Here is a 12141-nt window from a genome sequence, read left to right as displayed (position 1 = left end):
GAGGCTGCTAAGCCACGTCCGTTCTGCAGCCTGGGAGAGGACCCCTCCTTGGGGCCGGCTCCCGCCTCCTGACTCTGGTCCCTGCTGCTCTTTTCCAGCCTCCCTGCCCACGCGGCCCCCCGTGGAGCCCCGCTTGGGGGAGCTGGCTGTGGCCGAGGTGACCTCGGACACCGTGCGCCTGTGGTGGTCGGTGGCCCAGGGCCCCTTCGACTCCTTCCTGGTGCAGTACAGGGATGCGCAGGGGCAGCCGCAGGCAGTGCCCGTGAGCAGAGACCTCCGCGAGGTCACCATCGTGGGGCTGGACCCGGCCCGCAAGTACAAGTTCCTGCTCTTTGGACTCCAGGATGGGAAACGCCACGGCCCGGTCCCTGTGGAGGCGAAGACGGGTGAGCGGCGGGAGCCCCCGGCCGGCCTGCGCCCCCGTGTGGCGACAGTTGGAAGTTCACGTTTCCGTGCCTGGCACTGCCGGCCTCAGGACCCATTTACTTACTGGTCCCCCGAAACCCAGGCCCTGAGCTCCCCTTCCCCCTCACTCCCATCCTTCTCCCTACCCTCCCACACCCCAGGGGACACCTGCTTTCTTGCCTGGCTCTTCCTTCATCGCGACTCCTGGCCCAGTCCCCCCTCCTGCTCCCTGGACCAGCTCGCAGAGCCGCAGCAGCCCCGGAAGCCGGTAGTCCCTCTGCTCCATCACTGTCTCACCCTCTGTGCGCCTCACGCCCTTTTCCAGCCCCAGACACGAAGCCCTCTCCCCGCCTGGGGGAGCTGGCAGTGGTGGACGTGACCCCTGACTCCGTGGGCCTCTCCTGGACGGTGCCTGAGGGTGAATTCGACTCCTTCGTGGTCCAGTACAAGGACAGGGACGGGCAGCCCCAGGTGGTGCCGGTGGCCGCAGACCAGCGGGAGGTCACCGTCCCCGGCCTGGAACCCTCCCGCAAGTACAAGTTCCTGCTGTATGGTCTGGCAGGCCGCAAGCGGCTGGGCCCCGTCTCTGCCGAGGCCACCACCGGTGAGCCCCAGCCCTGCCTTCCGCTTTTTCCGGAGCTGCCTCTTACCCGAGCCCCCGGCTGGCCCTTTGGCCTTCCCGTGAGACTGATTCCGTCTGCAGCCCTGGCACAACTCTCACTGCAGCAGAAGCCAGTCCCTGCTGTGTGCCAGGCAGTTCTGAGCATTTTATATGCACTGTCTCCTTCATCCGCTGGGTGCCCATGAAGGAAACAGAACCCTGGCTTCAGGGCCAAGCAGACCTGTATTCAAATCCAGTGCCAGCCCTTGCCGGCTGTGTGACCGTGGACAAGCCACTCCATTCCCTGACCCTCGGCCGCCTCCCCTGCGGAACAGTTATGAATCACGGCCACTGGCACGCAGCAGTGGCTCCCATCGCCTCCCTCCAGCCCAGCTGTGAGGCAAGAGGTGGACAATAAGGAGGCCTTGGCTGCAGGCAGACGGTGGAAAAACCTGGTGATGTTGTGCCATGACTCAGCCCCCTGAGGAAGGGGTGCGGCGGGTCACTGACCCTTACCCCACTCCCAGGACCATGAGTCACCCTGGCCAGGGGAGGACAGAGCAGCCAGCCAGTCAGGGCCTGGGGCCCTCAGACTCCATAAGTCTCTTCCCCAAACCCTCACTGAGGGGACTGGGTGCAGGCCGTCCACCGGCGCCCACCGCCGCCTGTGTGAGCCTCTGCTCCGCGGCGCTGTTCCCCGGCTCTGCCCGCTTCTCCCGCCCACCGGGTGCCCCGGCCCCATGGCCCCATAGTGTCAGTGTGGGGCTGGGGCAGCAGTGGCAAGGACGGCCCAGGCTGATGGCCACGACGAGGAGCCTGCGTGCCGGCCGGCTGCCCAGACCAGCCCTCACTGTTTGGGGGTGTCTCCCTCACAGCCCAGATGCCTCCTGGGAGCTCCTCGGCTGGGGCCACATCCTTGCCCAGGGGCTGGGGGTCAGGGGAAGCTCAGCTCCTCTCTGCACCCTGCCCCCTTCTCTCGGGACATGATCTTTTACGTGTTCACTGCACCCTTGGTCTGGGCGGGAGCAGCGGGGCAGACAGGAGCTGGGCAGTGGCCTCCTGAGGAAACGGAGCTGCCCTGCCTCCTTCCTGAGCGGTAGGACCAGAGCGGCCTGTCGCCTCCAGGGCTGTCCCTAACGCCACACTTCAGGGACCCTTTCCCAGCACCTCGTGCCTCCTAGAAGTTGCCAGTGCTGAGAGGAAGGCAGGCTTTGACCAAGAGCGTCCCCTACCCTCTCCACAGCTCCCCTGGAGGAGGAGCCGCAGCCCCCTCCCCGCCTGGGGGAGCTGACAGTGGACAAGGAGACCCCAGACTCCCTGCGCCTGTCGTGGACGGTGGCCCAGGGCCCCTTCGACTCCTTTGTGGTCCAGTACAGGGACAAAAACGGGCAGCCCCAGTTGGTGCCTGTGGCCGAAGACCAGCGCAAGGTCACCGTAGAGGACCTGGAGCCTGGCAGGAAATACAAGTTTCTGCTCTATGGGCTCCTCAGAGGAAAGCGCCTGGGCCCCGTGTCGGTCCTGGGAATGACAGGTGAGGCCGTCCTGCCTGGCTCCCGCAAGCTGGCCTGAGTGGCTTTCCTTGTGCCTCTGGACAGAAGCCAAAAGGACTGGCAGGAGTGGGCAGGGTGATGGGGGGCCCTACCCAGGGCCCAGGAGGGAGGAAGAGCTCGAGTTTGCAGCCGTCGGCTCTGACCTCAGTCAGGGAGTCAGGGCAGGGGCCAGGACAGGTCTCCCAACCCCTGTCCTCCGCTCCATGCCTGCCAGCTGCCCCCGTCACGTGCTGGGGCGTCTGCTACCTCCCAGCAGGGTGGCCTTGCCCAGATGGGGGCAAACGGCCCTGCCGTGGATGAGTCAGGAGCATTTTCTCAAGTGGAAAATCACTGGAAAACACAACGGGCAGGGGACACAGAAACCAGTAGAAGTGACTGCATTTATGGTACAGGCTCCTTCCCGGGTGGCTGCCGCCCACCCCAGACCAGCCCGACCAGGGCAGGTGGGCCCGGCTGGTGCGATTCGCCCGTCACGGTCACCTCACCGGCTAGTTCTTTTCTCAGAAGGGAGCACCGCGTGCCCCGGCTCAGCGGACGCGTCCCACGCGGAGGGGCGGGGCAGGGCCTGTGCTGACATCTAGAGGTGGGGCTCGTGGGACACTGGGGTGCAGAAGGGGAAAGCAGGTGCCTGATTCAGACAGCGCGGGAGCCCACGAAGGAGCCATGCAGCAGCTGTGCGGGAGACAGGCCACAGTGCTGGGGCTCAGAGGCCCTGGGGTGCAGGAGTCAATGCCAAGACTCAGGAGAGGGAAGATACTAGATGACTGTAGGTCCCTTATGTCTCTCCAAATGGCTGCCATGGCCAGGACCCGTAAAGTCCCACCTCAGCCTTGGGGCAACCCCACAACCCCCTCTTTGGGGAGCATGACGGAAAGGGAGCTGGGCTTGGTGACGCATGCCTGTGTCCCAGTGGCACAGGAGGTGGAGGCTTGAGCCCAGGGGTCCAGCCTGGGCAACATACCATTTCTAAAACATTAAAAAAAAAAAAAAAAAAAAAAAAAAGCCAGGCACAGTGGCACACATCTGTAGTCCCAGCTAGTTGGGAGGCAAAGGCGGGAGGATCACTAGAGGCCAGGAGTTCAAGACCAGCCTGGGCAACATAGTGAGACCTTATTTCTACAAAAAAACAAAGAAAAGGTAGAAAGAGGGGGGCTCCAAGGCACCCCCCTTCAGCTTCTCCCCTGGGCTTCTCCCATGTAGCCCCAGAAGAGGACACACCAGCGCCAGAGGCCCCCGAGCCCCCTGAAGAGCCCCGCCTAGGGGTGCTGGCGGTGACCGACACAGCCCCAGACTCTATACGCCTCTCGTGGAATGTGGCACGGGGCCCCTTTGATTCCTTCGTGGTCCAGTATGAGGACACAGATGGGCAGCCCCAGGCCTTGCTTGTGGATGGCGACCAGAGCAAGGTCCTCATCTCAGGCCTGGAGCCCAGCACCCCCTACAAGTTCTTCCTCTATGGCCTCCATGAAGGGAAGCGCCTGGGGCCCATCTCCACCGAGGGCACCACAGGTACCGCCAGGCCTGGCTGGCCACTAGCCCGGGACTGGGAAGGGTGAAAGGGGGTGCCCAGAAGTGGTGGTGATAGGGAAAGAGTGGGTACCAAGGCGGGAGGCAGGTGGACCGCGTCTGGGCGGCCCTTGCTCTACTCCGACAGCTGGTCTACCTGTGGCTGCGAGTGCCTCACGCGTTCCATTTCACACATGGAGGGACAGAGGCCAGGGTGGGGGGAAGGGACCTACCCCAGGTCACTGAGCTGGAGTGCTTCTGTCTCCAAACCCTCCTCTCCCACCCGCTCTGTGCAGGGCCGGCTCCTGCTGGTCAGACCCCAGGGGAGCCGGGGCCCCGCCTGTCCCAGCTGTCGGTGACTGATGTGACCACCAGTTCGCTGAGGCTCAACTGGGAGGCCCCACCTGAGGCCTTCGACTCCTTCCTGCTCCGCTTTGGGGTCCCGTCACCCAGCACTCTGGAGCCGCGTCCACGTCCCCTGCTGCAGCGGGAGCTGACGGTGCCAGGGACACGGCGCTCGGCTGTGCTCCGGGACCTGCGTCCGGGGACCCTGTACAGCCTGACGCTGTACGGGCTGCGCGGGCCGCACAAGGCCGACAGCATCCAGGGCACCGCCCGCACCCTCAGCCCAGGTGAGGCCGCGCAGGGCTCCCGCGCACTCTGCCCCAAAGTGGGGCTCTGTACTTCGCAGGGTGGGACCTGGCGCCCCAGCCAGGGGGAGGCTGGTGACTGGGGGAGGCCTTGGAGGAACCTGCGAGCGACTTGCAGTCCGGGCGGGAGGAGAGGAAGGGCCGTGAGAGCAGGGCCCGGGGGTGGAACCTCCCTACCACTGCCCGCGCCGTTGTTCCTCCCCTAGTTCTGGAGAGCCCCCGAGATCTCCAGTTCAGCGAAATTGGGGAGACCTCGGCCAAGGTCAGCTGGATGCCCCCACCATCCAGGGTGGACAGCTTCAAAGTCTCTTACCAGCTGGCGGATGGAGGTGACACCTTTTTGCCCATGCCCTCATTTGCTCACATTTCTCCTGCCCCCTGCACTCTGCCCACCCTCCGGCTGCTCTGGGGTTCCTGGGTAACCCAACCCCCAACGTGTTTTCAGGGGAGCCACAGAGCCTGCAGGTGGACGGCCGGGCCCGGACCCAGACACTCCAGGGGCTGATCCCAGGCGCTCGCTACGAGGTGACTGTGGTCTCAGTTCGCGGCTTTGAGGAGAGTGAGCCTCTCACAGGCTTCCTCACCACGGGTGAGTGGGGTGGCGTGGGAGGGAATGGGGAGGAGGCCAGTGGGGCTGGGGGAGGTAAGGGGTAGGAGAGTGCGAGGACACCTCTGAGCCCCTTCCCTTCTCCCAGTCCCTGACGGCCCCACCCAGCTGCGTGCACTGAACTTGACCAAGGATTCCGCCCTGCTGCGCTGGAAGCCCCCCCAGAATCCTGTGGACACATATGACGTCCGGGTTACAGCCCCCGGGGGTGAGCAGGGCTGAGGCCTCTGGAGGGGACTCAGTGGTGCAGGGGGGAGAGCGGGGGCAGGACGTGCAGGGGGCAGGCAATGACACCACCTGCACTCCCAGCCCCGCCTGTGCAGGGCTCAGCCCCGGGCAGCGCCGAGGACTACCCCCTGCGCCGCCTCATGCTCCACACCAACTACACGGCCACCGTGCAGGGCCTTCGGGGCCCCAACCTCACCTCCCCGGCCAGCATCACCTTCACCACGGGTACGCCGGTGGGATGTGTGGGTGGGGGTGAGGGGCGGAGGGAAGCAGGATGGCCTCATCCCCATCTCCTCTTCCCACGTTCCCTCCCAGGGCTGGAGGCCCCCCAGGACTTGGAGGCCAAGGAAGTGACCCCCCGCACGGCCCTGCTCACTTGGACTGAGCCCCAGGTCCCGCCCACAGGCTACCTGCTGAGCTTTGACACGCCCGGTGGACAGACCCAGGTGCCCAGCTCCTGTCCTGCCTTCCAGCTGCCTCCTGGGCTGATCCCAGGACCTGCTGCCTCTGGCTCTCCCGGTGGGTGGGTGTCCACCTCCCTCGCCCCTGACCTGCCCCTTGTTGTCCCACAGGAGATCCTGCTCCCCAGAGGGGTCACCTCTCACCAGCTCCTTGGCCTCTTTCCCTCCACTCCCTACAGCGCACGGCTCCGGGCCATGTGGGGCGAGAGCCTCACGCCGCCTGTGTCCACCTCCTTCACCACGGGTACCCGGGCGCTGGGGCCTGAGGTTGGGGACTGGGTGGCTGCAGGGGCCTAAGGTTTGGAAAAAGGACCGGCCCGTCACTCTCCTCTCCCCAGGCCGACTGCGGATCCCCTTCCCCAGGGACTGTGGGGAGGAGATGCAGAACGGGGCCAGCACCTCGAGGACCACCACCATCTTCCTCAACGGCAACCGAGAGCGGCCCCTGAACGTGTTTTGTGACATGGAGACTGATGGGGGCGGCTGGCTGGTGGGTGGCATCGGGAAGCCGGGGGGTCTGTGCGGGGCAGGGGCTGCTGCTCCAGGAGGCAGAGGCTGATGCTGCCCCCACCTGCTCCCCAGGTGTTCCAGCGCCGTATGGACGGACAGACGGACTTCTGGAGGGACTGGGAGGAGTATGCCCATGGTTTTGGGAACATCTCTGGGGAGTTCTGGCTGGGTCAGTGCCTCACAGGGACTGGGAATTAGGGAGGGGTCGGGCCCTGTGGACAGCAGGGCCCTGATGAGGGAACGCCGCCACCCCCAGGCAATGAGGCCCTGCACAGCCTGACAAAGGCCGGGGACTACTCCATGCGTGTGGACCTGCGGGCTGGGGACGAGGCCGTGTTTGCCCAGTACGACTCCTTCCGGGTAGACTCCGCGGCTGAGTACTACCGCCTCCACCTGGAGGGCTACCACGGCACCGCGGGTAAGGGCGGGCTGCAGGGGCCGGGAGGGTGGGCCCGAGGGGAGGCCCTGATCGCCCCCACCTCTGCTCTTCCCAGGGGACTCCATGAGCTACCACAGCGGCAGTGTCTTTTCTGCCCGTGACCGAGACCCCAACAACTTGCTCATCTCCTGCGCTGTCTCCTACCGAGGGGCCTGGTGGTACAGGAACTGCCACTATGCCAACCTCAACGGGCTCTACGGGAGCACAGTGGACCACCAGGTGAGGGCGGCAGGCGCACGCAGCCGGGGTGCCCTGTGGCGTGATGGGACACGGGACTGAGCAGCCCGGAGCCTCGGGCTCCTTATCTGTGAAGTGGAATAATAACGCCGACCTCGCAGTTATCTTGAGAGGATTTATTGGCTGGAAGGGCCGGCTCAGGATCAAGCCCCAGTCCCTGGCGACTGAGGCTTGGGCAGGCGGCGAGGAGGGAGGTGGCTGGAGTGCTGGGAACCGCCTTCGAGAGGGGCAGCGTGGGGCAGATGGGACGCTGGGCTTTGACGCTTGACAACCCCTTTCCCAGGGAGTGAGCTGGTACTCCTGGAAGGGCTTTGAGTTCTCGGTGCCCTTCACGGAAATGAAGCTGAGACCAAGAAGCTTTCGGTCCCCAGCGGGAGGAGGCTGAGCTGCTGGCCGCCTCTCGCGCCCCAGTACGACTGCCGAGCACTGAGGGGTCGCCGGAGAGAAGAGCCAGGGCCCGCCTTCACCACCCGGCCGCTGGAGGAAGCCTTCTCTGCCAGCGATCTCACAGCACCATGTTTACAGGGGGGAGGGGAGGGTTTTGTATGGGAGCAATAAAAGGGAAACTGAGGCACGTGGCTGGCACTGGTCCTGCCCCGTCACTGGCGCTTGGCCAAGTTGGGGCCGCCCATCCCCCGGGGCTGCAGCCGCACCTGGAAAGGCTGAATCTCGAGGTTGACGCTGAAGTAGGGCTGGGGCTGCAGGGAGGGCAGGGCGCCCACAGGCGGCAGCAGCGTGAAGGCCTGCAGCAGTCGGGCCAGCACCACAAAGAGCTCCAGGCGTGCCAGTGGCTCGCCCAGGCACACGCGGGCCCCGCACCCGAATACCAGCGTTCTGGGGCTCTTGCCCGGCTGCAGGAAGCGGTCTGTGGGCAGGTGAACAGACGGGGTGGGGGGTGTTCAGTGGCCCCCAGGACCGGCCTCCACCACCTCCGCGCACAGGCACCCGGCCCCCACATACCCGGCCAGAACTCGTGTGCCCGCTCCCAGACTGTGTCGTCGAGGTGGGCGCCTTGGAGGTTGGGGATGACAACCGTGCCCTCAGGGATGTCATAGCCGAAGATGCTGAAGGAGGGTGGAGTTAGAGGCTGGCCTGGACCTCACTGGGCTCAGGCCTTCCTCACCCATCGCTAGCCCTCGGGAGTCACCTGCTGGGCTGCGTGGTGCGGTGGGGCAAGGCCAAGGGCACAACCGGCCGCAGGCGCAGCACCTCGGCAATGGTGGCGTTGAGCAAGGGCAGCCGCTCACGGTCCTTGTAGGAGACCCAGGAGCCAGAGGCATTGGGGCCCAGTTCGAGGTCTAGCTCCTCCTGCAGTCGCCGCTGAATCTGGGAAGTGGGGACGTCCAGGGTCCGAGCCCTGCCCTAGCCAGCCCACAGCTGCCCAACCTCCAGCCACTCCCCAGCAATCCAGTGGAGACTTTGTGCCAATCAGGAGAGGGTGGCATCTCTGGGCAAGCACGGCCTGACTTGACTCAGGTGCAGTGCCCAGAACCAAGCGAGCTGGGTCCCCCCCACAGGCTCCCAGGAAGGAGCTTTTGCCTGCCCCAGGGCCCACCTCAGGGTGGTGAAGCAGGAAAGCCACGGCCCAGGAGAGGGTGGTCGCCGTGGTCTCAGTGCCACCTATGAGAAGGTCCACCACAGACATGTGCACATGGCCTTCCAGGAGCTGTCCAGGGCTCTCTTCCACTCTGGGCAGTGCCACCTCTTGGAGCATGTAGTCTATCATGTCCCTCCACTGGCCTGCCACCAGGCTCTCCTGCGGAGGGCGGGAGGGCTGGGCTGAGGGCCTGGCCTGGGGAGAGGGGTGTGGGATGGCGACAGGCCCAGAGCTGGGGGAGGCAGGAGAACCTGTCTCGCCGCAATGCCGGGGCCAGTCGCATCACTGGCCATGGGCCGAGGGGAGCCTGGGCCACACAGTCCCCACCTTGTGCCACCTCAGCTGCTTCTCTACGAAGTGGTCCCTCTTCTCCATGGCCTGCTTCAGCCTCCGAAGATTTGGGTTAGGGAAGAACTAGGGCGGGAAGCAAGAGAGCACGGCTGCTGGGAGCCCACTCCCCCAGCCAGCCCTTCTCCCGGGACCCAGCGCGCCTGGGCCACCTCCTCACCCTGAGAAAGGGAACTACGTCCACAATTTGGGTGGCCCAGTGGTCCCAGATCGTCATCACCTCCTGAACGCAGTCGTGAAAGGTATGTAACAAGTTGTCCTCCTACCAGGAAAGGAGGGAATGCTTTCAGTTCAGGAGAGGGCTGGGAGGGGCTGAGGGCGGGCCTGAGGGGCTATGAGCGACCTTGATCTTGTCTCCGAAGATGAGGTAACAGATGATGCTGCAGGTGAGGAAAGAGAATTCCTTCTGGATGGCCACAGGGGTGCCGGCCTGGGCTCTCAGGCGCTGTGGGGAAGGAGCGGGAGCAGGAGCTGAGCTGGCGGGGCAGGGGCTGCCCGGAGAGGTGAGGCTGACCTGCGGTGCAGGGGAAGCCCAGCCTCACCTCGAAGAACTCCTGGGTCAGCCGCTCCACCACGGGCTCCATGGAGTTGCGAATGCCCAGCAACAGGGCTGAGCGGGTGAGTTTCTTGTGGGCCTTCCAGAGCAGGGAGTAGTCCCCTAGGGACAGGTCCGGGTAGCCCTGAGACGCCAGCTTGTCTGCGGGAGGGGCAGGGAGTGGAGGGTGAACACGGACCAAGGAAGCCAGGGGCCTGGCCACCTTCTGCCCGCCCCCCCCCCAGGCCCCTGCTGCTCCCCCAGGAGATGCCCCTGGCTCTTACATGACAGCAGCTGGGGTCTGCCAGCAAAGTCCACCCACTTTCTGACCATGGCTTCCTCAATGGTCCTCTTGGAGTTCAGCACCACCACTTCTGGGGGAGAGCCAGAGCAGGGCGTCAGCGGGGAGAGTGCCCTGCCGCCCTCCACGGTGCGGGCCGAGCGGGAGAAGGCACTCACCTTGCAGCCCGAGGCGCAGCCTATAGACAGGCCCGAATTTCTGGGTCAGGCCGAGCAGGTAGATGGGGAGGTTGGGCTGCAGCAGGTGCAGGAAGCCCGGGGCTCGAGGCGGGAGGTGGAGGCCCCTGCGCTTCCACTGGCCCCACAGCAGGCAGGCGCCGGCCAGCAGGGGCAGCAGCAGCAGCAGCCCGAGGAGCAGCATGGCCAGACCGACACGCTTAGAGCTGCGGAGCCCCTATCGTCCATCCTGCCGCTCAGGCTATTTGGGGGGCCTCCCTTGACACCTACCCTCAGTTCCCTTCCCACCGTCCCGCCCACAGCGTGACACATTTCTGGAATGGCACCAGCCCCACCGGCCTTGGGGAGTCCACACTTCAAAAAATGGACCATCCATCAGGAAGGAAGGAAAGGAAACACAACCCTGACCTTTTCGCCGGCAGCCGGAATCATCTTCCTGGCTCCGCATCAGCCGTGCGGGCAGATGTGCCCACCCCCGCCTGGGCCTCCCCCTCTGCCACCACACCTGGGACCAGTGTGCTGGGGTGAAGTCTGTCTCTGAGGGAAAGGCCGTCCCTGCCTAACACGAGCTCGGGGACTGCCTGAGGACAAAATGCGGAGGAAGGGACTCGCATTGTCCACTTTCAACTGACAGACAGCGTGACCACGTGGCCGGCTTGCCTTGGGCCTCCAGCATACACCTGTAGTTCCAGGTGTCCCTTTCACTCCCACAAGTGTCCAGAAGACCAAGAAATACATGGTCTCCCGTTTGGAGCACTTGCTGTGTTATCAGACGGTGCTCTAATGCTTTGCCTGCACTAACTCGACCCTTCGCGACCGGCCTCCACGCGCCACGCTAGCCTTGTCCTCACTTCATGGATGAAGAAACGGAGGCAAGAGTGGCTCGCCCAAGAGCACAGCCAGAAAGCGGCAGATCCAGGATTCCAGCCCAGCAATCTGGCTGCAGAATCTATACCTTTAGTCACTAGGGGCACCTCTCTTTGGTTGCAAGGACGAGAGACCAACTTGAGCTGGTGTGAGGTAAAAATAAGAATGGTTATACAAATACAGGCGTATCTCACAGAATTCAGGAGCAGGAAAGCAGGGAGAGGACTCACTGGGCTTAGAAGGCCGGGCATGGGGAACAGAAAAAGCCCTGGAGAGGGGCACTCTCCTCTCTCTGTTCCTCGCTTCTCTGCTTTCACGTCCTCTCTGCAGGCAAGCTCCTTGCGCTTCCAGGCACAGGCAGAACAGAACTGCCTCCAGGACCAGGGTCCAGCCCGGGGACAGTGTGCGTTCCCAGTACAACTGGGCATGCCCCCATCAACTCCAAAGGCCCCAGGAAGAAGCTCGATTGCCACAGCTAGGTCAGGATTAGGGGTCCAATCCTATTTTGGAAGCCGTAGCCATAAGGGGTGGGGTCCCACTGGAGCAAGTGGCTATCAGGGACCAGTTTTGTGGGCACAGAGGCAGTTGAGGGGCCTGGGGAGAGGCCATGGCAAAGACGGGTGGCAGGGCTCAGTGAGAAGCCAGGGCTGCCCAGGACGTGTGTGAGAGGTTGGAGGGGGCCCAGGGCCCATGCTGTCCCTCAGCTCCCCATCCCTGGTTCTCTAAACAGATCTGTGCCCGAGAGGGGGTCCCTGTCACCCTCTAAGCTTTACCCAGAGCACGGGATGTGCTGCTGAAGAGCCCACATCAAGATCCCGGCTGTGCCACCCGCTAGATTGAAGAGTTCACTGCTGAGGTCCTGGTGGAAGAGGCTCAGCTCAGCCCGATTCACGCCCGGGACTGGGAGGGAGAAAACAGGGTTGGGATTTCTGGGGTTGGGCAGTGATAGCTGCCACCTGGTTTGCGGTGGACCTCCCAGACCATGTCTTGCCACAGCTGCAACTGAATCCCTGGCTCTGGCAAGTGGGTTTATGTCACCACCATGCTGACTGGCTTTTGGAACAAAGATCTGATGGGCAACCACAGGGTCATGTAGGCAAGAGCCCCAGGAAACCTCTGAAAT

At 64.2% G+C, this 12141-nt stretch overlaps 2 protein-coding genes across 3 annotated transcripts in view; one reads left to right on the top strand and one right to left on the bottom strand.

Annotated features, from left to right (window-relative positions):
* The window catches only part of TNXB (tenascin XB), a 53850-nt gene extending 46077 nt beyond the window's left edge, over positions 1-7773 (top strand). The window contains 16 exon segments of the mRNA XM_069488592.1: positions 99-386; positions 731-1009; positions 2250-2537; positions 3757-4065; positions 4359-4694; positions 4919-5041; positions 5158-5301; positions 5408-5527; positions 5629-5772; positions 5863-5993; positions 6120-6252; positions 6347-6498; positions 6591-6687; positions 6775-6936; positions 7013-7176; positions 7478-7773. Of these exon segments, the coding sequence (XP_069344693.1) occupies positions 99-386; positions 731-1009; positions 2250-2537; positions 3757-4065; positions 4359-4694; positions 4919-5041; positions 5158-5301; positions 5408-5527; positions 5629-5772; positions 5863-5993; positions 6120-6252; positions 6347-6498; positions 6591-6687; positions 6775-6936; positions 7013-7176; positions 7478-7579 (2972 nt within the window). The 3' untranslated portion in view covers positions 7580-7773.
* A 13-nt stretch (positions 7774-7786) lies between these two features.
* Positions 7787-10343, bottom strand: CYP21A2 (cytochrome P450 family 21 subfamily A member 2). 2 transcript variants are annotated; one of them, XM_069488594.1, is made up of 10 exons: positions 10134-10343; positions 9959-10048; positions 9682-9836; positions 9483-9584; positions 9300-9401; positions 9119-9205; positions 8750-8950; positions 8342-8520; positions 8155-8258; positions 7787-8059 (listed from the first exon to the last, which is right to left on the bottom strand). In XM_069488594.1, the coding sequence occupies exons 1-10, from the start codon at positions 10333-10335 to the stop codon at positions 7794-7796; spliced, it is 1488 nt and encodes a 495-aa protein (XP_069344695.1). In that variant the 5' UTR covers positions 10336-10343; the 3' UTR covers positions 7787-7793. The 2 variants fall into 2 exon arrangements, with proteins under 2 accessions (XP_069344695.1, XP_069344696.1); XM_069488595.1 differs by lacking the exon at positions 9959-10048.
* Between the last annotated feature and the right edge of the window lie 1798 nt (positions 10344-12141).

The sequence above is a fragment of the Eulemur rufifrons genome, chromosome 15, assembly GCF_041146395.1.
Source record: "Eulemur rufifrons isolate Redbay chromosome 15, OSU_ERuf_1, whole genome shotgun sequence".
Taxonomy (NCBI): Eukaryota; Metazoa; Chordata; class Mammalia; order Primates; family Lemuridae; genus Eulemur; species Eulemur rufifrons.
Note: the sequence above shows the minus strand (reverse complement) of the source record. Positions and strands in the feature narration are given on the sequence as shown.

Coding starts and splice junctions, on each gene's coding strand:
- CYP21A2 (XM_069488594.1), bottom strand. CDS start 10,335: ATGCTGCTCCTCGGGCTGCTGCTGCTGCTGCCCCTGCTGGCCGGCGCC. Junction 9,837..9,958: donor CAGACCCCAGCTGCTGTCAT/GTAAGAGCCAGG, acceptor CCCCTCCCGCAG/ACAAGCTGGCGTCTCAGGGC. Junction 9,206..9,299: donor ACGTAGTTCCCTTTCTCAGG/GTGAGGAGGTGG, acceptor TTCCCGCCCTAG/TTCTTCCCTAACCCAAATCT.